Here is a 25093-nt window from a genome sequence, read left to right as displayed (position 1 = left end):
GGAAAAAATAAAAACATCTGCCGATGAGGTGTGATGGCCCGTTTTCATGTGTTAATCCCTTTTCTCTGCGGCGCTTTCTCCACAGGCAGCTTATGTACATTTCCTCGATTAACACCTCCTTCCTATTTTGGGAGCTCAGGGAGTCATTTCATGGTAACCACATTTGCTTAATTACATAAGAGAGAGAGAGACGAGAAGAAACACAGAGAGAGAGGAGAGAGGAGAGGCAGACTGCTGCGCTCCTCTTTAGCTCCGAGACGATGCTCTGACTCGGCTCCAAACACAATTAATGCTGGACGAGAGCCGAGGGCACTCCAGGCAGATGAGGAGGGATTGTTGTGGAGGACGAGGCCGCCGTTTTTGGCACCTGGTGGTTCGATGGGTTCTGCATGAGAAATACCTCCTGACCTGTGACTGAGTTTGGATTAAAGTGCTGTAATTTACCCACAGCCTGCTGCCATGTGCTCTCAGAACAACCTGAACCATGTTCCAGGCCGGATCGTCACTTTTCTGACTTTGCCATGTGAACATGCAGCGTGTAGCCACCATGTTTGTGCGTTGTGGAAGGAGTCGGCGATCGTTTATCTAGTTCCTCAGACCTCCAGTTGTAGCTTTTGTGCAGCTAATGTTAGCTTAACTCTTTAGGGTGAACATGTGGCTGAGAAATGAGGCTGATGACGAAGAGCCAAGCTGAAGGCTGGATCCAAATGTGGACCATAAAAAACACAAGTTCTGCTCTCTGAAAACATCCACGAGTGATCAGAAATGCTGCAGCGTACCTTTGAAAACATTAAATTGAACCATAAATTGAAGAAGAGCCCAACGTCGGAGTCACTTCGGACGGCTCCGTCCGCACTACAGCCAGGCAGGAAGACGGCTGGACTTCTTCACAAATACATTATCTGTCTGCTGGAACACACACACACTACAAACGGCACTCAGTCGCCCTTTTCCTGGAAGGACACACACACATGGAGGCAATACATTTAAGTATAATGCGTTCACCCTCCCTCCTCTTCGCCTGGACTGTCTTCCTCACGAATTCATGCACTTTACCTCTTTGCTGTCCTTCTACGTGTACGTGATGTCTCCCGTGGCCGCTAGAGGCGCCTAAAAGGTTGAATCCTCATGTTGAAATGCACACGCGTCACGTGTTGGTACGTTTTTTGGATTACGCCAGGAATGGCGACACAGAAGCTTTAAAAAGATGGACGAGCAGAGGGTTTGTGACATGACTTGTCTTTGTTTTAAATCTGATTTTCTTCTCGTTTCATCATAGAATTCCCTGAATTATTTAAAACAAATTCCGCCTGCACACACACTGTCTCCACTTACACACACTCTAACTCCCCCCAGGTGGTTTCCTCTCAGTCTCAGCGGCCGTGTTCATCATCGGCTCGTACACGCTCTCCACTTCATCACTGTCAGAGCCAGAGAGTCTTCTCTGTGTGCAGTTAATGCATACGTGAGCATGATATCCCTCGTGCACGCACACGCACCAATGCCCGCCTGATGCAAACATTCATTTCAATTAGAGTTGCTTTCGTTGTACGGCGCCTAGTGAGAAATAAATGAAAACAACAAAATCAAAACACAGCTGACGTGCTACTCCGGAGGCCGCTGAGGAAGCAAATCCCCGTCTGATGCCAGACACTCACCCTAGGTGAGGGAGAGTTTAAAATCTTGGGTCTGGAGGAGCTACATTTTCTTCAGTCAGTCACTCCACTCATCTGAGCGCCAGCTTGGGGTTTTCTGAACTCACAATGTGACAAAGACGGAGGCAGGAAGCGAGCCCAGTCTATGTATATCTGCTGCGTGTGATCACAAGCGTGCATTTTTCCAGAGTTTGCTGCCATAATGTGTGTCGTATGCGCCGTTTAAATGTAGAAAAACAGACAAATGGAGGGTTTGTTATGTCCTGCAGCTCCCCCCTAAAAACACGTGTAAATGTGCAAACCTAGGAGAAAAGCTCGAATGAATGAAATTGATTCTTTAAGTCTGATTTGCTGAATATAGCTGCAGAAAGCAGAGGGGGAGCTGAATTGTTTTCCAACAACTTTATTCGAGTAAACACCGATTCACAGCTGAGAGAAGCTAAAAAAGTGATCCCCACGGTGCTGCAGATGTGTTCCTCATTAGTCTCGGCTCCACTATAGAAAGCCAAAATTGATTATCACTGCAACACCTAGCAAACTCGGCAGCCTGTGTGGAGCAAAAATAAAAATTACAACAAAAAAACAGTCTGCAGACAAGCAGGGAGGAGTGATCTGAGGAGCGTGTGGAGTTTCACTTTATCTGGACAGGAGCTAACGCTAATATGAGGTTTGTGATTGAATGGTCTGCTGCAGTAAAAACAGTTGCAGGCAAGGTTATTGAATGCATTAAAGTTGTCATTTAGTGAGAGTAGAGATGATGTTATTCACTGCCAACCTGGTGAGGATCTATGAAAGCGAGCTAGTAGCAGTTAGCATGCCTGTTAGCGTCCTCGTCTCCTCTGCATCCCCCCAAAGACAGCGAGAAACCTGCAGAAAATAAGAATGGCTGCTCACGCCTGATCGTCTGTTCCGTCACCTTCTTTACATTTGATGCGCGTCGCTTCTATTTTCAGCAGAGCAATTAAAATACAGTAACATACAGGATGAGTGTGTCAGACGCACTGCCTCCTCTCTCTCTATATATATATTTATAATCGGCATCATTTGCATTCATTTCGGTGGAGTGATGCGCTCTCCACGGATGATTTTATTTTCACCTATTTCATCACACCGCTGTCCTTGGAGCGCTCTTTCCTTCCTTTGCATCATCACGCGCTGCTCTGACAGCCCTCACCGACCTGAGGGACCTCTGAGTGAAGGAGCTGCTTTCACTGGTTTCAGACCTGACACCCTGTCAGGGCGGCAGCCCGGCGAGCATCCAAGGGCAACTTCCTGTGGATGCTTGGAGTGATTTCTGGGAAAAAAAAATCCAGATTTTGCTCCTGCACCATCATCCATCGACTTCACCTTCCCCAAGATGATGAAGGAGCAGCCATTTTGGCTTTCTTACAGCACACAATCATTCCGTAGTGTGTTTTTTTTCTTTTTTAAATGAGCGTTTCATCTCTTTGTACAGAGAAAATGTCACATTAGCTGTGTTGAGCAGCGTGAGTTCTGGCACCTGTCCTGCTTCAGAAGCCGAGCCAGCGCACTGCATGGCCGTCTTGCGCGCTGTCTGTACATTCAGTGCAACAAACAGCAGGCCTTTTTTCTGCAAATGTCACTTCAACACATTTTCAGTGCAGGAAGTTGCAGATTTCTGCTCGGCACAGTTCAAAGTCAAATTGGCAAACGTGCGCTTGTAAGTTTTTGGCCGCCAGCTTCGCCAGAAAGTCGCACATTCTGGGCTTGCTGACGGTTTGGTGAGTATTTTTCTGGTTATGTAATTTGTTTCATAAGTTGTTGAGTTAGATTTCTTCACGCTTTACACCCAATAGTAAAGATTGCATTGTGTTTGAAGATAAAAAGAGTGAAAGACAGAAGCGAGAATGAGGCGGCGGCCTGCGTCCATCAACAGAAGAAGACGAATGAGCTCAGGAATCCAGAAAAAAGATCAGCCTGCATTTCTAAATTATTCACAGAGATGCTGATCGATGGCTCCAGGTAAATACGTAAGGTTTGCATCCAGAGAAAACGAAAATGGAAAAATACTCACAGAGAGAAAAGTGGATCGAACGAAAGCAGCAGATCTGACGTGTCCGTTTGTGGCTGGTGTTACGCTGGGATTCATCCTGTGATCTGTGGGGACGGTCAGGGCTTTGCTGCTATGGATCATTTTCATGAAAACTCAGTTTTCTGCACAGAGAAGAGCAGAAACGATGGATCAAACTTTATAAAGACACCGAAATGCTCAGTCCAAACTCAGCTTGACTGCCTTAGTTGTGAAATTGTGAGAAATGAAAGCAGAAAGAAGTCGAGGAGGCGACTGATGGAGCTTCAGAAGATTGTTTACCACCATCTTCTCACTCTGACCTTCACTTTTTTTGCAACACTAATGGAAACGGATTAAGAAGAAGAACATTTCCAAGTGCTGGCCTTGTTTCTCCTTCAGCTTCCTGGCTGCTTGCGAGGAGTCAGGGTTTAGTCCGGTGCCAGGACCTGCTGGTGGGATTACTACTCCCAGCTGGCCTGGGAGTGACCGATTGTCCCTGAGCAGGAGGTGGAGGACGCTGGAGGACGCTGGGTTCTGGAAACAAATGATGAGGAATAATCGAGTGGATAATTTGAGAAGACGTGCTTGTAAATCACAAAACGTCTTTTGGTTCTGAGGTGTGCTGCAAACCAAGCAAGGACGAGAATGAAAACGGACTGCAGCAGAATCCTGGTGTGAAAATGAGATGCACCGAGAACAGAGAAAGAAAGGGGCTGGAGTACATTGTGTAACATCGCCACATATGATTCATGTCGTATTTGTGTCAGCTCCCGGCGTGACGCATCACATCTCCTGCTTTATAATCAGCAGAAGGCCTCTGCCTCATTTCTCAAGGCTCAACCTTGGAGGAGGAGGACGGCGTGGCCTCCCATCGATGCAGCTGCATGACGAGTCAACAGCAAACACATATATTTTAAATACATTGTTTTAAAACCACATTCCTGCAAGAGCCATAAAATAAAATCCATCATCATTTCCAGGAAATTAATGGCGACTGTTACCTGAAAACATCTCTCAATGCTACTTAGGTTTTCATTGATCGATGAGAAGCTTTTACTCACTCATATTTTCAGGGGTTTTTGTGTTCCAGCGCTTTCACACCTCCACACAAGATGGCCAGGCTCGTAGGGACGGACAAGGAGGAGGAAGAGGAAGCCACACTTTTTTTTGAGGCGAGGAGCAGATGGTGCGAGAGATTGGAAACATCGTCTGCAGTCGGCCAACCCTGGGCTAATGGCAAGCTGTGCTGGCAGCGCCGTGCGAGCGCGTGTGAGGGGTTGAAATTGTCTTACTGTTCATTACACTACGTGTGTGTGTGTGTGTGTGTGTTGGTGCTTTTAAGATTACACATCATGTGTGTGTGTGTGTTTGTGACACTAATGAAGAGATAAACGGGGATGTGAGCCAAGGAGCTGAAGTGTCATTATTTCTGTGTGAAAGTTTCAGTGTTGTATTTATCATAATCCAGAGCGGTGAGATGGTAAACACACACCAGAGGAAGTAAACAGGAGACAAAGAAGAAGAAGAAGAAGGTCATGCACGTGTCACTATTAGATCCTCCTCCTCTTCCTCTCTAAACGCAGCTTCAGTGCTGCCAGGTCTTCACACTGCCATCCCCGTTCTGAATGAAAAGTGGGGATGGATGGATCACCTGCCGAAGTCACAGGTGAACCTGAAGGCATCACCAAGTCAACGACCCTACTCTCCCAAAGCAATGGTGGACGTCACGTGAAAGATACTCTGTGTTACCATGGTGACCACTCTCGCTCTCCTTTGACCGCTGGAATTTTTATGTACATGCGACCACAGCGGGGCACTGTCTACGCTTGCGACCGTTACCATGGCGACAAACCTAACCAAGCTGTTTTTGTGCCTGAATTGTCACCGGAAACATCGCCACAGGGCCGGAAGGTTGCATTTATGATGGGTTTTTTTATTTTTACCCAGATAGACGCATCATTCTTCTGAGGTATCAGTTACAGGAACATGTTGTTCCATTCACTTTCAGACCCTCAGAGGATGCATGTTTATAGGCATAAAATCAGAGCGTGAAGACACGCTTGCGTAAGTGTTGTGGCGTGCGTGTGAAGTGGAAACTTTCCTGGAAGTTAAGATCATCATCATCATCATCATCATCGTCATATTATCATATTACTTTATTTCCTGCGTGTAAGAACGCATGAAATCACAGCGAGGAAAACTCACGTTTAATAGTGCGTGTAGCCTGTTTCAGGAAATGCCAGGGCAGCTGGGAGATCCTGTGGAGATAAGTGGCGCCAAAGGCACCGCTGATGTCACCGCCGCTGGACGAGAGAGAGCGTGCCCTCCCTTCCTCCTCCTCTTCCTCCTCCTCCTCCTCCTCCCTGACAGAAAGTGAGGAGTTTGGCTCCAAAACAAGGTGAAACACTGAAGAGAAGCCTCCTGGGACTCACGTTTTTTTGTCTGCTTGTACAGAATTTCTTGTCATTGTTTCACATTTCAGCAGGATAAATGAGACACTTTGATCAGAATGCATGCAAACATGATTTAAGTGAAACAATGACTGCGCTGCATATCCATTTTTGGTGTTTGTGTGCGATGTAGACTGCAGCACAGGTGAGGTGCAGGTGTGCCATGCTGCTGCCGCTCCCACATGCGGGCCCTGAGCGGCACAGCACAACCATCTGCTGTCTCAGCGGAAAACGGGAAATATGGCGGTCAGACAGGCTTTTTTCATTCGCAGCGAATATTAGAGCAGCACTGTATTTTTGAACGTGGCAGAAAGATGGCTCCTTTTTATGCTCCTTTTGGTTTTCCTTCTCCTTTTGAGTAGGAAAGAAAAAGAGCAGCAGACAGGGCCTTGGCAGAGCCTTGTACAGCTGCTGAGTGCCATCACACAGCTCAGGAAGGCCAGAACTATTATCTGTGACCACACACACGCTCATCTCCGTGTTATCACGTGTTTCTCATCGCATGTGGATGTGACAAATGGCAGTCTGAGCATTGAGTTGTTGCATCCTAAACTCTTTCTGACGCCGTCTACTCAACTTTTAGAACACGCTGCTGTGGCGCAGCACCAAAATAAGACAGCAGGAGCTTCAGCGGTGATTTCATCGCCTGACCTTGTGCGACCTTTGACCCCACACAAAGAACAAGCATCAAACCTTCTTCACAGTTTAATCATCAAACACGTTGCGACGTACAAATTAGGCTCAAACTTCTGTCAGCATCTTATTCCTGCACACTCTCCCTGCCTTACACCGGCAACAACCTGTCTATAAAGGTTTTGGGGTGTTGGGTTACATTCCCCAAATATCACAGCACTCATTGTATGGTTGCATAAGCATCACGTCATGCTGGGAGCATGGGCCGCCCCTCAGCTTTAACGTGGTGTTATTTTCAAGCTAGCCTGGTCATGCTGACACGTATTTTCAGGCGCGCCGCGTATTAAATTTGGAGCTGTCAGCGCCATGTCAGTCCCGCTCAGACCATCGGCTGGGTCGCAGAAATTGAGTGTTTGGTGGAGAAGAAGTGAACATACGGAGATGTAGAGTTTTCATCTAACAGCCTGGAAAAAGGTCAAGATTTGCATATAAATTCTGCTGCAGCAGCATCAATGAAACGCTCTGTTTGCCCTTCATTGACTGTACGCAGCATAATGTGCATCATCATCATCATCATCAAGCATTCAGTCCAGTACAGGAGGTGTTAATGCTCATTTCTCTACATCACTGTGCATCTGAACCCGTCAACCTTCAGGGTACAGACAGCGCCGCTCCCCCTCCGGCCTGCCCGATGCTCGCAGGCACTGCTGCTGCTGACAGCTCTTGCATGTCTGGGTTTAAAAACAGTAGCTGTTACAGATCAGGGCTGGCACGCTGGGGGATTAAGAAGACAGCGATACCTGCCTCCATGACATAAGCGTGAACTGCTGTCAACGATTGACGATGTAACTGTAGATTCTTTCTTTGTGATTCCGCGAGTGACCTTGAGAGCCCTTTGCTCTCGGCTTCATCTCCTCCGGAGATATGTGGAGGCTGTTTTTTTTTTTTTAACCGGTCTGCTGTATGGGTTCGTGCAAGGACAAGGAAGGCAGCTGGGTGCCAGATGAGAACGGTAATTAGGCCGGTATCCACCGGGTTTTGGTTACAGGTGCAGATCTGCCTGCAGGGATGAACAAAGCTGTCAATGGAAAAGATCATTCATGCTGAAACAACAGAAAGGAGGGAGGTGGAGGTTGGCCAGCTCCAGCTACACACAGCCACAGCCAAGACAAGATAAATCGCTCTGAGTGGCATCGCGACAAGCCTGCTTTTAGGCGTATAAATCATTTTCCAGGGAGCTTTAAGAGCAAGAGCGGAGCGGCTTTGATTTTAGCTGGAGTCCCTGTGTGTAGATGGAGGTACGAGCAGCAGCCACTCGGCTACCTGCTGCTGCTTTTAATCACACATCTTCAATTAGATGCTGAGGAATCTCAAATTCCTCTTAACCGCCTCTGTTACACTTTATCACAACAACAAGCCCACAGCATCGCTCCAGCTTATAATAAGAAGCCTCTGAGTTCAGGGGTATTTTAAACAATGATGTGTCGACACTTTCCAAAGACAGGTCCACAAACAAATGGTTTACCAAGTTTGGTGTGGACGGATGTCAGTGTACCGAAGCAGCAGGACCAGGAATATATCCCTGGACAGGATGCAGATACAGCTAAAAACTAAAAACATACTCCTCAAGGTGTCTAAATCCACCTTTGTGTTAAAGCCTGTGTTCAAACCGACCTCTAAGTGTTTGATTTCAGAACCACACACGGCACAGAGTGTATGTTAATAATGTTCTTTATAACAACGTGGACGTGTGACCCGCTCAGCGGAGGACGCGGCGGCCTGATTTGAGGTTTGTATGGAGAAACTCCATCCTTCCATTCATCATTCATGCTTGAATCCTAAAGTGTCCACTTGCCCTCCTGCAGCTCTCATCACACACACGGACACACAAACATTTGCCCGTGTTTGCTCACAGTTTTAAACGTATTTACATCCTTTGCTGCTCTCTGCACTCTCTGCAAGCAACCTGCTTTTTGTTAAAAGCACTTTGTCGATAAATTTGACTTCCCTCGACACTCAATACTGAGTCCATTAAGCCGCAGAGCCACGGGGCTACTCTCGGCACAAGGGCCACTGGTTCCAGTAAGGTATATCAGCTGAGCTCTCATTAGCGAAGCATCATCATACGTAATTCTGGCACGTGTAATGCCATTAGAGGGGATTTGGCATCTGATAGTTGAGTAATGGGATTAGCCGGGCTGTAAATCTCCAGGACCAGAGGAACTGTAGGTCTTCCCCACGCACAGGAAGACAGACCGACACACAGTGACACATGCATTTTACACAGGACTTTATTGCTCATCGTCTTTTCTTTCAGACACTTCAGGGTGCCTTTAAACACGGTGGCGTCACAGTCACCCTGCAGCAGAATTTGAATTAATATCAGCCTCACATATGTGACTATAAAGGAGATCACAGTTCTGAATTCATCACATCATTGAGCCTATGTTGGCTCAATATTTGGCTGTGAGTAAAGATGCTAAGATGCTAAACTCGGATGATTAGGTCCAACGTGAGCGAGTGTTTACATTTTATTTTTCTTGAGTGATTGACAGCTGGCCCATGCAGTCATTCATCAGCAGGTGGTGCACACTGTGATCTATTGTTGCAGGAGGAGTTCATGTAGGGTTCAGTCTAAATTCCTGTAACTGAATTAGTTAATTGTGCGTGACGCAAGAAAAGGATCTGGCTCTGATTCGGTGATCACAACTGTACCGACGACAAGCACGCCGAGCGTTTCCAAGCTACTCCTGGAGCGGGGTTCGTTTGTGTTGAAAGTTGGAAACGGCTGCCAGGGGGAGTAACATGTACGGGAAGTGAACTCCTCACCCGGGGCCCCCCGCGTTAGTGCCTCCGGCTCTGACCATCAAAGCTACGTTCAGGAGTGCAGTGTGTTTTGCTGAAGATGAAAGCTCCAATATAGAACAGGTGACTCAGCTTCCAGCTTGGCAGAGAAATCCCCCCCCGAGACCTTTGACCTCGTAATCGTTTAGCAGCGCTTATGGTTGGAGCTCTGCTCCAGGCTATTAGAGAGATTAGTGTCACACAGATTTGGGAATGGGCCAAGACTATATCTGTACTTCATGGTACCCAACCCATGCCGACACCTGATATGTGACTGTATAGTAGCACATACTGCCGCTATATGTGTGAGAAGCATGTGTTGACCTACATGGAGTGCTCGGCTGTATGTTATGATTGGAAACAGGATATGTTTTATGGTCAAGAAGCTTCAGTATAATTGGCTGCAGGAGCCACACACACACACACACACACACACACTTTCCTTCACATTTACACATAAAAAGTACAAATTCCTGACGCACAGAGAAATGTACACAGTGGGTAATGTTTTGAAAGGATTACAGTTGACTCTGACCGCCCCTCTTGTCCTGCAGCGGCACACACCAGGGTGAAAAACAAGCTGCCTCCCCGAACAAAAACAATCCCTGGCTCGTAAAGCAGTTTCATCAAGCTGGACAGAGTGAGTCAGTGTAGAACCGGAAGTCATCTCATTTGGCTTTCAAAATTAATGTTATTACAGACTTTATATAAACTTACTTTTTTTTTTTAAACCAGTGTGCCATTCCTCAAAATAAAAAAGTAATTTAAGTTTGTATGTTTGTTTTTTCTCTAATTTATAAATGCTAAAGTTTGTGAAGCTGAATTTTATACATTATAAACGAAAATATATCAACTCTGTAAACTACAGTAGTACGTCATGAAACTAGATTTCGAATAGTTTGCAGGACAGGATCAACCTTTGTTGATATAATCTATAAAAAAATAGCAAATGCTATTATTAGTAGTGTAAATAGACGTATTTATCTGCTAATTATGCACAAAATATGAATGTTATCTGTCTTCCACAAGTGTGGAAACTATGAACATTTCATTGTTAACTAAACAAAATATATATATATGTGTAAATAAAATAGTCAAACATGGATAAAAGAAGAAAACATGTTTATTATATAAACACATTCCGATGTGACGTTTTATTTTGAAACCACTCACCGGAAGTTCCCTCTCTCAGCTTGTCATACTTGCCACGGGCCAGTGACGCCATCTTGAAATTGTCCCGACCAGAGGAGGCGAGGAGAAGACGGACTTGGGCAAAAGCAGCTCGTCCTAAACTCGATAGCTGCGTTAGCTGCGCGGATTAACGGCTGCTTGAGCGGTTATTGCCGCTATCTGATAGTGTTTGTACTTCGTTCGTGCGACTCGTTTCGACCGGGGGACGGTTGTTTGGCCCTACTTTTGGAGCGGGGCTATAACACCGGGGGTTGTTTCTCCTGCTGGAGCGGACGGAGCTGAGCTTGTGGCCCCGGACCTGTCGGGACGAAGCTTCCACGCGGAATATAGCAACAATAACAACCGTGTTATAGCAGCTGGAGCAGCAGCTGGAGATGCTGATTTCAAGCTGTTTTTGAAGCCGTGCCGCGGAGCTTACCGAGGAGAAGTTTGATTGGAGAGCGGAGTGCGCTTGATTTGCAGTCCGATGGATGTTAGCCCTGCCCGGCTGTGGCTCGGCTCTCTGCGCCGCTGTTGCGGGCACAGGTGAACGCGTCTGTCCGTGACAATGCTGCAGACCTGTCAGGTACACGGCTTCCGTGCCAACAAGTCGCCCTCCATAGCCTCTCTGTAAACCTGGAAATATCACCAACCATCCCCTCCTCTTCCTCAACCTCCTCTTCTTTTTTTTTGTTTGGACTCCTAAAGGCTTACATTACCCGGGGTATTTTGGATTTTTAGCCTGGACATTTTAAAGATGCTCTTTTCCCAGAGACAGCGCTCCTCGGAGCAGCTGGACATTTAATCGGACTCGGTCTGTTCTTAAAGGGTTTTGTGGGCTGTTTGATTCTCTTTCTGGTCCGAGGATCAAATTCGGATGGAAAATGGGAGACGCCACCAAACTGGCCTTCGCCGTTTTCCTCATCTCCTGCTCTTCAGGTGGGTGTGGAGGCAGAGGAGGGTAATTGTCAGCTGTGCAGCGCTCATTGTTGCCTCTGCAGAGCCGGGGTGTTATGTGTGAAGAATGCAGCGCAATGCAATGCAACCCTGTGGGAAGGAGCGGTGGAAGAATCACCGGTGCCCTTTCCACGCATCCTCCAAGCCTCCATGTGCGCATGTTGCAGATGTTAGTGATGGGGGCCCTTAAGGGGGCCCTCAGGGGGGGCTCCTATTGAGACTAATTTGGGTTGTTAATCAATTAGTAGGAGGGAATTGACTGCTCTGTAGCTTTAAAATGTCAAATAAAAGCGTTATAACCTCCATTGTTTTAATGAAAAATCAAAGGAATCAGATTGAAAAGCTTTATGTAATTGCCACTAAATGTAGGTCATGGGTAGATGTAATACTGCCTCATGGGAAATTTAATTTACATGTAAGAAACCTGGAGTTATGCAGGTTGTGTTTACAGTGATGTTGTCAGTGTTAATATTATGTAAACAACACACAGGTTATAATATTGTATAAACAGTCCTGCATTATTTCACTCCTTCTCTAACTCAGTGATGGGTGCAATGTGGCCGCATCTTTCTCTATAAAAGATGAGTATAACTTATAATAATAACTATTGTAGCAGCCGAAATGTTGAACATCCGTTCTGTGTTATTTCCCAAAGGTGGGTGCGTCATAAATGCCACTGAGCGGTTATTAATGAGCTAAAGGTCAGCCTGTTGTGGTATATTGTGTCCATGTGGGACGGGTGATGTTTGGCCTCGGCCCTCCTCCCTACATAAACATCGTGGTGGTCACAGCGAGTGCAGAAAAGGTGACAAACGGCAAATCAATTACTGTAGTGTCAGGCTGTGTTTTGTGTTGATCGTGGTGCAGAAAATAACAATTAAAACTTGAGGCTTGTTATTAGATCAGTAACATTTTTTTGAAGATTAGTGCCTGTTGTGTGCTTTCGTTGTAATTTGGTGAATGGCCCGGTTTATAAAGTATGCAGTGCACCTATGCAACAGCTGCTCCAATTACAGCGTAATAAGTAAAGAAAGGTAAAATAAACTGTGTTGTTGCAGTGGAATTGTTTCTTCCACAGCGAGCCCCGGGGTGTCTTTGAGCAGAAATTAAATGGTTTCTCAAATATGGTAATAGTCGGGGTTGGTTGGAGTGTAAGCCAGGTGCTGTCTGTATTGCAGAGTGCAGCAGATGATTATTCCACTTGCTCATTACCGTCTGAAGTGGGGAAATGAATGGTTCCTACTTGAGGTGGAATAATAATCCTCTATGAAATCCAAGTTGAACTGGCACAGCTCAAGACGGCACCAAGAAAAACCTCTGATAAGGGCAGGGCACTTAGCCCAGAGTGGTTTTATTTGATGAATGGTGCCAAAAATTTAACAGAGAGATCTTTTTTTATCAAGATTACAAATAAAAAAGGACTCTGTGTGTAAAACAGTAGGTTTTTTAGGATGTTTGGTGTAGATTTTGTGCTGGAAAAGCCTTAAAATCAGACACAACTTGGGATTACCTGTGCTATTATTTTGAAGGAGCTGTGCCCGGTGCTGCCGTAGGACTCAGCGTGTCATGTTGTGTGCCAGCGTGTTGATGTGTCAGGACAGTAAATGGGCTTCTTGTGTTCATTTTGCCACTTTGGACAGAGTTTGGAAGAAAAAAAAAAAACGCCCCTGAGCTGAACTTGAAAGTGACACTCTGCTTCCGAGCGACTGATAATGTGATGCTGCTGCAGCGGGCACGTTGAACCCGGGTCATCTGCCTGACAGGCGACCTCTGCCTCGGATCTCATGTGCAAATTGGTAAATATTTACAGTGCTGCCTTGTAGGTTACAGCACATCCCGATCCAGTGAGATTCACTGGCTTAGAGCTTTTCTACCCTGTTTTTGACCCTGTGAACGTCCCATTTTTCTAACAACTTAATGAGTATAAATGAGTTTACCGTCCTCCTCGGCCTCTCTAGTATTCGGCCGCGCTCTGTAGAGGTCACGCTCGACTTCTGTTTTTGCTGGTAAATTGTGGGAAAGTGTGTGTTTGTATTTCTGGATGTGAGCCTGAGAGGACGGATAAATTGAGTCTCGTGCTTTGTCTTTACATCCAGCCTCCCGTCTTGTACACTGCAGCAGTTTCACACAGACATTGATCCTCTTGCACAGCAGTGTAAGGTTACATCAATATGGCAAGGATGAAGCAGCTCGAGGTTTGTTTTTTTTTGCTTTAAAAAAAAAAAAAACCCCTCAGCAGCGCATCAGATCAGACGATTCAGTTTCAGCTCTGCTACACAAATAAAATTGACCCTGACCTTTGATCCTCCTGTTGAGGATTGGAAGAGATAAAGAGACTTTTCCTTCCAGCGTGCAATTAATTATCAGATTATTTTGCTGTCATTGTGTTTGTTTGTTCGTGTGAATACCCAACAATGGGGATTTGGAAAGCTCCTCATCCTCTAATATTAAACTAAACCCCCTTAAAAAATAGAAACAGAACATGTAGAACATGTAAGAAAAGCAGCTTGCCATTATATTTAAAACCCATGCATGTGACCAGGTCATTTCTACTGCAGCGTCAGAGGCCGTTACCGCGTTTGCCCCATTTTTTTTACTCCCACCATCTATTTCTAATATGTTCTCTTGCATTATGCATTAGGCTCCAAAGCACAGGTGTATTTGTTAAGGCCAGATGTAGCCTGGATGTCCCATTGGGCCTAACTAGCCAGACTTGCTTCCTTGCAGGGCCGTGTATCATTCTCTGCTCACCAAAAAAAAAAAAAAAAAAAAAAACAAAGCGCCGTGCTGGGTCTGTGCTCGTTGAGATAAAACGCTGACCTGAGACGGCGTGTTGGGGGAAATCATGACCCCCTCGGCCAGTCAGAGCGCTGGTTAAATTTAGCTCGCGGCCAGGTGCTTTGGGCTTCATACATGGATGTTGGAGTTTTAAACTTTATACACAAAAATTTATCACACATGTCATCACAGTCCAAAAAGCCTTGTTTATGAGTTCTTCATTGACCTACATTGACATCATAGACTTGATCTGTGGATGTTTTAGCAGGTTTGAGGGGCCTAACGCCTCCTAAATCACCCTCACCACATAAGTGACTGTCTAAACTTAAATCATCAAAACACCATAATTACTACTGAGGGGATTTTCTTCAGCGGCAGCAGTGATTTGTTTCGACCTGCTTCTAGTATCGTTGGACTGAGCATTGCCACGTAGGACAAACGCAACACAGAGGTTAAGTAATTACAGGAAATCATTTAAAAGCCAGTTTAGTGTACTTTCCTGAGGCCGACACCATCTGATGCAGCAAACAGGTCAAAGGATAAATCATACTCATCGGGTCTTGTTTTTGTGCATCCTCGTTCGTTGCAGCTGATTAATCGTGTAGTTGCAGGAGACGGGTGGTTTTAGTGGGGCCGACGGGAGGCCACGGGGTCCGGTCTGGAAACGAAAGGTCACATGTTCGACATCCGCTACAGGCACTCACCCTGTCAGCACGTCCTTGAGCAGAGCCCTACCTGCTCAGCTTATTGTAAGTGCATCAGCTAAAAGGCTGAAATGTAAATGCAGACAAAGCGTGCCTCTGTACAGGGGAGTCGATGAATTGCCCTTGTAACCGTTAGCAACCCAAATTAAAACAAATGATGGGGAAGATCCAGAGGTGAGCTGAACACCTTCGGTGTGTATTTGTTTGATGTAAATATGTAGCTGTGCTTAAATTGCTTTTTGGATAAAACCGCTCATACATACAGGACCGTTTTATCGTAGTCTAGACCACTTGATGTGTCCGTACCCCAGAGATCGGTTGAGAACGGTCCTTTACTGTAATTAATGCATCCTGCAGATGTTGCTTTATGTGCTTGGGAGAGTTTCAGTCTAGACAGGCTGGCTGCTCAGACGGAGAGCCCCTGCTTTGATCCTTGATTAAAAACTGCGAGCTGTACATTCATCATGCTCTTGTTTCAGGCTCTCTCAAGGGTCCTCGCCTGCTTTACGCTCTCTCCTTCCTCCTCCTCTTCCTCTTCGTCTTTGTCCATCTTGTGCCAAGATTCCTCACTGTCATGAAGGTCGCTCTAACCTCTTATCACCAAAAACCACTAAAGGGTAATGGTGTCTTGGGGACTGAGTGGGCCGAGGTGAACGCCGTGTGCTCGTGATATTGTGGATTTGCCATCCAGACGTTATTGTTGCTATTTAAATCCCACATTTCATTCAGGGTGCAAAAGCATCGCTCCACATTATGAACAGAGAAGTGACAGAAATGAACAGACAAATACTGGGAAGGTGTTACGGCATGAAGAAAAACCAAAGGCAGGGTTGTTTCTCATACACTTCTGAGGAAGAATTGTGGATAGTTTTTGGCATAAACTCATAATAATCAAGTTTTTAAAGTGCTTGAAAGGGAGACTAACTTTTATATTCTTAGATTTAAGAGGCAAACGTTACAAATACATGATCGAACTTGGACTAAAGCATTGTTCTTGCAAAGTTTACCATCAAGAAAGTCCAATGGAGTCACACGGTTTCTTATCTGAGTTTGTTTCTTCAATTAATTGCAATTTTCAAACATACCCGGCTCTGATTTTACACCTGATAAAGTCAAAGTGCTCCTCACTCCTCCGCTCTTTACCTTCCAGCTGCTGTGGTTGATTTATGTTGTGACACCGGAAATACCAGCGAGGTGAGGAGGGGATTTGTTCAGTCTTGAAACTGTTACTGACTGACAGGTCAGGCCTTCCGAGGCAGCACAGACGGGAAAGCGTTGTGAAATCTCAGCAGTCCGTGCTGATCACTGAGTCATCATCGTCGGTATTGATAAACAAAGCTATAAACTCCCCCCCCCCCCCCTCTGCAGATACAGTACGGGAGCTTCACTTACAGCACCTGCAATATAATCTCAATTAAAAATACACAAGTGTTTTATTTTGGCTGCAGTGCCTCGTGACCACTGTGTGTCATTAGTTTACACTAAATATAAAGATGAGCCAGGAGTCAGCGAGGTCGACGGATGAAGGTGGGGTTGGGGGGGTTTTATTGACTCCCGACGTTTATTGCTTTGCTTTGTACACATGCGAAGCTGCCGAGTGCAAACAGTGGGCATAATTAAACGGCAGACTACATGTCTTGGAGGGCCACGTGAGATGACGGTGCATTAGTTACACGCACATCATCGTCCTCATCATCTGCAGCAGCTTGATCCAGTGTAGGCTAACCTTGACCACAGTGTGTATTTCTGAGCCGCGGAGGCTGAACATGATATCATATTTTGATTACTTTGACAGAATCTGCATCATGAATTCTGATACGGTGTTATTGTAAGGCTGCGTTGCCTTGTGATGTCTGCGTGAAGCACATTTAATAGCTTTACAGCAGTGGATTATGGGAAATATCTCTCTCTCTCGCCGGACTGGACTCGACTCACAAAGAACCAATCTCCTCATATATAATGGCTTGTCTGCCGGCCTCCTTCCCTCTGCCTCGCTCCCTCCTGCCCCCTTTTATTCTTCACTCATTGATTGCTTGTTTTATAGAAATGAATTGAAACGCCCGAGCTGCAGCCTCGGCGATATTGCAATATCGCTGCAAATTCAATACACCGTTCAGCTTTAAGCCCAAGTGGCACTTAACACACCCTTCAAATAAATCTAAACAATTCAGGCACAGAGGAGATCGGGGAGGCGGTGCCCTGTGAGAGATAACAAGGCGTTTTAAATTGCTCGTCCTGTAAAGAATGTACGGTATGCAGTGGCTGACTGTGGCCCATTACACACAAGGGGACACAAACACACGCATGGGGGGGCTACGCTGGTATGCGCTCCTTGTGCAAACGGTACTGGCAGCGACAGCTCGCGGCGAGAGACCCAGGTGCTCTCCTGACCTGTCCGGCAACTGGCTCCATCAGCGCTAATTGAGGCGGAGACCAACGGGCTCGGGCATACCAGCGAGGATTAAAGGGATTGGATTCAGTTGCTGAGTGCGGTGGTTTTTAATGCCCACCGTGTCCCCCTCCTCCTCCTCCCTGCCGTGGAAAGAGTGCGGTCTTTGTGACCAGCTCGCCCGAGCCAACCCAACCACCCCTGCCGTGTCACGACACCATCTGATTGAGCATTAACGTAGCACTCTAGCCAGACCCAGGCTGCTCTGTAAAATTACTGTCTGCTGTATAATAGTGTCTGCCTGTGAGTGTGTCTCTACTCAGACTGTTACCTCTCTGTTCACGCAGCCTCGGCAGCAAGATTAGCACCGCTGCTAGAGGGAAAAAAATGGAATTAATGTAATTATATAACCTCCACAGCTCTTATTTGCTTTAACTTTATACAAAGAACAAATATTATCTGCCCTTGGACCTGTCTATTTTTCCATTCAGATCCATGGGGGTGATAAGTTATCTCCTTGTTATGTCACGCTGTTGTCTGTTAGTGTCTGTGGCTCTGAGTTCTTGGTGCCATTTGGGCCCCAGCGAATGGTTTGTTGACGGTCAAAGCTCATCTAGTTTTCAAATATAGACCACCGCCACCTGCTTGCATGGAGCGTTGGCTATTTCTGTGGTGTGTTTATGTGCGTTTTCTGTCTCTTGATGTGCCTCATCAGCCTGGGTGCAGTGGGAATGAAAGGCTCTAGAATAGTGCAAAATATGCACGCAGGCAGGTGGTAACCTCACCGTGGGCCAGTGTTGCTCCAGGAGCCCAATGCCTGGGATCGTCAAAAAGCTATAAATGGTGTAAAAAAATAAAAATCTTATTGAAAGCTGGCCGGGAGCTGCCCTAAAGGCAAGCGGTGGGATGCATATCTAACTGTCAGTGCCCACGTTTTGGAGTCAGGATGGGAAGTGGAGCTACATTTAGTTTGTTTGTTTTGTTTTTTCCTCCCAGACCTGCAGGATTGTTGGATTGCTCTGTCTAAGAATCTGACACATTTAGCTGTGATTGAATGGTTACCTGTTTGATAAATCAGCATCAGAAGAAGAGTTCCAGGCCTGACAGCTCACAAAACTTATCTGCCTGAACTTGGTGTGACCCCGGTGCTCCGTCTATCTTTGTTTCCGTCTGTGATCCTGTGCCGCGACAACATTTAAAATAACAAACCTTTATGCGTAAGATGGAGGACTTCTTACTTTCCTGCTGATTGTACGGGCTTATTCACACATGCAAAAGCTGTGTTTAGTTGTGTCTTATGAGGGGTGGGGGGGTGGGGGTGAGTGTCAAATTGCATTAGGAGCAACAACAAGCGTTGCTGAGAAGCCACGAGGCCGGCTCTGCAGACAGCATTTTGACCCGTGGCCTCAGCCTAACTTCTCCATTCACACGATTCAAAAATCATCAGTCACATTTGTTTTTTTTTGTTTTTTTTTTTTAGTGCCGGTCACACAGATTCCCACACAAACCAGCGCCCCAAACGACCATACATCACCTCGAATCTATTTCATCTCTGCCCCGGACGCAAATGATAAGTTGATCCTTAGAACAAATTCCATCATAACGAACAATCCCCACTGCTGGCAGGCACACAAAAAAACCCTTGATGAATGAGTTGTTTACCTACTTCAGTGCACGCAGTGCCGAGTGCAGGCCTGGCCCGCCAAAATGCCACTTCATTATGAGGCTGCAGAGCAGAGTGCAGCACAGCCTGGCCCTGTGACCGGCCACGGAGAGGATATTGGATATTAGATCCTGTATTCCTCAACAGTCGTCAGGCAGAAACAGACGCCATGGACGGTTGTTGAGCCTGAAATGTCACATTTTAATGCAGTTTTTGACTGATGTGCTGGTTTTCTCTCATTTTCTGGAGCTGACCAGAAATGTGAAGGCCGCATGTGACACATGTATGTTACATGTATACAGAGCCGTGGTCACTTCTCAGGCTGAAATGTTGCCTCTGTTTGGCAGATGTTGTTGTTTCTCTGCTTACCGTTTAGTATTGCTGTCAAAACTCAAAACAGTTTGTGCCCCACATGCTGAAGGACTCCTGAATTAATCACACACTTTATCTGTTTCAGCAGCCGGCTTTAGTTTTTCGGAGCGGAGAGAACAAAACCTCCGGGCGTTGGCTGGCTCCCCGCCCAAGTGGCTTAGTCGAAATTTCTCTAACATTTGGCAGGTGGTTGGCGGTCATTTCCCACCCAGCATGCACCTCGCTGGCCTGGCCGCAGATCAGACCAGAGCCATCTCTGCTGCGCCGCTCCTGCCTTGTAACCCTCTCGCTTTGCTAATAAAGAGGACGTGCCAACACATGAGATCTGATGTAGCTCTCCCCTGTGACTTTAGCCTCCTCTGTTGAAGCCTGCCGTGTGTTTTACATGGATGTGTCATTTGAGTAAGAAAGTGCTCGGCTCAGGCTACTTACTGCCTCATAATAGGAAATTGCTTATGATCATGTTTCACAGTTGGACTAAAGGAAGCAGCAGATATTACAATATTGTTGTGTAGAGTGAGTTTAACATGGTCACGTTTCAACTCCGTAAAGGAAACCGAGCTCTACCTAAACCTCCACGTTGCCACATCTTGCTATCATAGCTTCACCCACCGTGCCGTCCTCCTGCTCTCGGTGTCAGGGCCTCCACACCGTAGCTCTCAAATTCACGTCCGCCGAATTGCCTCCACCTAATGTGACCTCTTGGCTGCCAGACAAAAAGATTGAATTTTCAATGCCGGCAGCAGATAATCAGTAATCTCCTCCAGTCGCGGCGTCTCTGCCAAGTTTGCCATCTTTTCCATCTTCTTATTACACTCTCTCTAGTGAATCACATCCCCTGTTTGCAGCCTAATTGTTCTTTAAAAAAAAAAATCCAGTCTGATGGCCTTATCGGATCACTCCGCGGTGATCGCACACTGACAGATTATGCATGTTTTTTTGTGGGCGGGGGGGGCTATAGGAACTGAATCACTGCAGATAGGAGCGTCGGCTAAATGGCCAAGATGTAAAATTTAAAATGTCAGAGTGAGTTTGAACAGAGGCAGGGTGAGAAGCAGTTTTTCAGAAAGCCCTGGTGAATTGAGAAGTGGGTCGGGTGTTTAGAGGCATCGCTGAAATGTCCGCAGCTAAAGTAGGTCACGGTTAACCTTGATAAATCTCCTGTAAAACACAGTGTGGTCATTGCTTTTCACAGAAACAAGGGGGATTTTACATTTGTGTGTTTGTGCAGGGGCGATACCGACAAAGCTTTGTTATTGATGGAGATGATAATCACAGAAAGTCTTTCACAGAAGACAGATGTTTTTCCTTTTTCTTGTTTACCCTCACATAAGCTTACCTCCCATTATTGCCCATTAATGAGGCTGAATAGAATACCCCAGCCTCCCTCTTTCATTGTTTTTTGTTTTTCAGTCATTTACCTTGACACATACTCATTTAGTGCGCCATGAATTAAACATCTGCCACCACCCTCGCCGCTCTGGAGACAACCTGTAATCACCTGATGCTTCCTCTCCTCTCTGACAGATCTTGGCTACAACAGTGAGCCAGTGCTACTTGTGTTTGACATTTCCATGTGTGAAATATCTTGCAGGGGGAGTGGGAGTGGGAGACGTAGAAGCTTCTCTCTTTATTGCCTAGATGTGCGCTATTGTATGTCCTTGCACAATCGTTTGTGTAGACTCTGCACTCGGTGAAATTATCCGCTTTAGTGAACTCTGAGCTGAGACTTAGTCAGAAGATTGATTTCTCTGCTTTATAACCGTCATATCCGCCATACTGCCGGACCGTTCGCGGCCACCATTGGCACACGGCGCTATAGGCAGCCAGCCTGCACTGTCACCTCATTTCAGCAAAGTGATTGATTTGAGCTCTCAACGGCCGCAGTTACAATGGAGTGCTGTATTTGCAGTTCACATGGTTCACGGCGCTTTTTGCACAGAGCAGAATACCTGAATGGAGGCGTCGCAGAACAAAGATGACGGGGCTTTTGTGCGGCTTTTTCCTATAAATACATCAATTTCTGACAGTTTACATAAAGTTATCTTTGTTGTAGAGCTCACACTTTAAAAGAAAGCTCTAAACTTTTATCAAAATGTAAAGAAAAACAACTTTTCAGGCAAACAATCCAAACACTTGCTGTAGCAGCTTCTCTACGGATGAAAGTTCTCATCCTGGTCATTATCCCGCTTTGATTTATCGTACCTGAGTAAAAAACACACAGCTTTTTCCTTCACCTGTGTTTTTTCTGTTTACCGCACGCTCATTGTTATGAGCTCCATGTAATGAGGTTGATACAGGAACTCGGGCTTATCACGCCGGCTCGCCGCATTCGTTGTAAATCACTCCGTGTAAAACAGAAATGCAGAGCAGCACCGTGGCGCTCTGTCCGTGGGGATAAGCACTAGCATGGCTAATGCTGTTACACCAGCAGTGGCTAATGAGCTAACCTTCCGTTTTACCTCCGCATACCTCTCCATCATTAGCGCCTTCAGCTCCCATGAGAACTGCCGAAAGGGAGTGATGCATTCATCCCCATCCAGGAAGCGTAGAAATAATAGAAACCAGGCGCCGTATAGTCAACACCTAAAACTGCTGAAGGGCTGATTGGAGTGGATAGACTTACTAAATTCAACTTGAGATTTGCAGCTCATACTGAACAGATTCATAGCAGGTTACTTGAGGACAGGAACACATGGTATCTGCTTCCTTTTGTTGCCTTAAGCTGATTTGTAGCTGCAAAATGTTGTCTATTGATTTAAATAATCCATCGTTCATCAGCGGTCATAGCAACATCTTTATTTTCCTGCAGATGTGGAGGCCAACAACAACCCGAAGGCAGACATTGTAAGCATTATTGTCCTGAGGGAGTTTTTCTTCGCTGACAGGAAGACTTTTCAACAGCTCCCTCTCACACTTAATCCCTGCTGCAGATGTGGGTGTTTTGCTCAAGGGCTTTTTGGCTGCAGTGTGTGCGATGAGGTAAAACTTCAACACAGCTCACTGTAGTCAGGTGAAATGTACAGTTGGACCAATGTGGAACGTGATTTGTTTGCGTTCAAAGCTCCATAGGAGGGAGGGAAATGAAGACCGCACGTCAGATGAGGTCATTCTTCCCTGTGGCACTTTTCATTTCACGTTTGGACAAACCTGTTTTTTCCACAAGCGGCAGATAAACCTCTGTTTACCAGGCTTCCACATCTGCTTACATCATTTGTGTTATTTCTCCGTTCATGCGTGTTTCTCTGTATATAAAACCAATTATTTCTGCATTTTCCACACCGCTCATTCATCAGCCACCCCCCCCTTTTCTTCCGCCATTTGCTCTCAGTCAACAGTTCACAGTTGCACCTGTTGCTGTGAAATAGTTCGGGGCTTCATGGGAAATGGATTTGACGAGAGAGGAAAATGCCGCCAGTGCTGCTAAGAGGCAGAGTGACCTCGGCTGCCAGTGAAGTAGCCACTCTCCTCTCGCTTCCATCTGCAGCTGTTAATGCCATTGAAAAGAGACCTGCGGCGCTTCCGGGGGAACCAGGGTTGGCATTAAACTGGCTTTACTTAAGCAGACATTTTTATTGAAAAATACAAAAATACATGCTATTTCGTAAGTTAACCTCTGTTATGCGAGCTAAGCCCTAATTTCTGGAGGCTGCAGTGAGCGCGGACGTGGTCAGGATGCTTCTCCTCTACAACGCGAGGGGAGAGAGAGTGGATAATGATCGCATAAATTGGAGCATTATTCTCTATTTGTGCCACACTTTTCTGTTCAATTACCGAGCGCTTTTGAGACATTAAATGCAACAATAAATGAAAGGCAATAAGGTCAAAAGTACACAGAATTTAAACGGCTATAAACAACTGAAAACGGCTGTAAACCCTCTGCTCAGACTTCAACTGAATGCCATTTGAATATCTGCTGGAAAAGAATAAGTGCTGTGGGCTGTGGGGCTCTTACATGACTCATAGGAGCTTTAGGACGTGTAGAACCTTTGACACACACACATTCCTTTTCTGAGGCACCGTGATCTATACACACACCTATACAGCGTGGAGTCAAGCTGCCTGTTGAAGAGAATCCAGCAGCAATGTCTAAAATAAAAAGCAAATTCATGAGATGAAAATCAAAGTAAAACCCTCAACCAAAATGTTTTGAGGCCTTGAGTCCCACACAGTATGTATAGACGAGCGAGAATCAACAATAAAACTCGTACAACTCTAAAACAGTATGTGGGAAGCAGTCCTAGTTTCCTGTTTGTCTGAAGTGTTTGGTTTGCAGCAAGCGAACGGAGGCTGACTATCCTCAGTCTTGTCAGCAGTCTAAACTGGACTAACTCCCTGACAGGTGATGAGAGGCAGCAGCAGCAGCAACGCTAAACTGACAAGCTGTCATGCAGTCATTTCCCTAGATATCGGTTTGCGAAAACCTGCTGCCTGCGTTCATCCGCAGGAAATCAGAGTCCCCTTTATTTTGGCAGGGAGCGAAGTCGATCGGCCGGGCTTCTTTTGTGTTTGAGAACAGGATCCCAGTTCTCCTCTTCCTCCATAACTTTATGTTTTCGGTCGTGCCTGGCTGCTTTTTTATTGTTCATCTTAAAAAAGCTTTCATTTTTCATTGGTGTATTGACTCTGAAGCACTTGGGGATCCAGATAGAAGTGAATTTTATCATTACTAAATGCTTTACGACTTCACCACATATTTTTACTCGGAGGCTGTAAAGAAATGTCCTTCCACAGGTCGTTGATACAATTCTAAATTATCTTCTCCTCCAGTGACATGGCAGAAAAATAACTCTTTCATCCCCCAGACGCAAAGGTTGTAAATTTCCAAATTGTACAGACGGCTTCACAGGTTTCTGAAGCTTCGCTTTTCAGGATGTTGGGGTAAATTTATCTTTCGCAAGAACGACCCATAGACGCTTTCTTCTTCTTCTTCTTGCTTTCTAGGTGCCATCCTGGGACGCTCAGAGACGCAAGAGTGCGTCTACTACAACTCCAGCTGGGAGAAGGACCGCACAAACCGCAGCGGCATCGAGACGTGTGATGGCGAGAAAGACAAGCGGCGGCACTGCTTCGCCACGTGGAAGAACGTTTCTGGCAGCGTGGAGATCGTCAAGCAGGGCTGCTGGCTGGACGACGTCAACTGCTACGACAGGTATGCAGGAAAACAACCGAGATTCTGGGTGTGTTGATTCCAAAATTCAGCACATCATGATCTATAAATACATCTAAAATCAGCCTTTTTGTCCCTCTGGTAGCGTTAGGCTACATTTTAATTACCACAAGTGAGGAAGTTTGAGCAGCTGAAAAGGATCCAGCCTGATGTATACGTCCAAGCATCTAAAGCCAGGACAGTACACAGATATTAATAGAGGGTGTTATTATAGTTCCTTCCTCGCTGGAACATCAACCTGGCATCGGATGCTGGTTTGAGCCGGTTCTCTTCGTG

General features: G+C 46.0%; 1 protein-coding gene across 2 annotated transcripts in view; it reads left to right on the top strand.

The window, feature by feature from the left end:
- Positions 1–10828: 10828 nt before the first annotated feature.
- LOC114448217 (activin receptor type-2A-like) overlaps positions 10829–25093 on the top strand; it is a 30661-nt gene continuing 16396 nt past the window's right edge. For both annotated transcript variants that reach the window (XM_028425029.1, XM_028425022.1), the window contains exons 1-2: positions 10829–11723; positions 24592–24799. In XM_028425029.1, coding sequence (XP_028280830.1) covers positions 11669–11723; positions 24592–24799 — 263 coding nt within the window. In that variant the 5' untranslated portion in view covers positions 10829–11668. The remainder of the gene's footprint in view (positions 11724–24591; positions 24800–25093) is intronic.

Source organism: Parambassis ranga, chromosome 2, assembly GCF_900634625.1.
Source record: "Parambassis ranga chromosome 2, fParRan2.1, whole genome shotgun sequence".
Taxonomy (NCBI): Eukaryota; Metazoa; Chordata; class Actinopteri; family Ambassidae; genus Parambassis; species Parambassis ranga.
The sequence above is the reverse complement of the archived record's forward strand: the minus strand, read 5'-3'. Positions and strand labels throughout refer to the sequence as shown.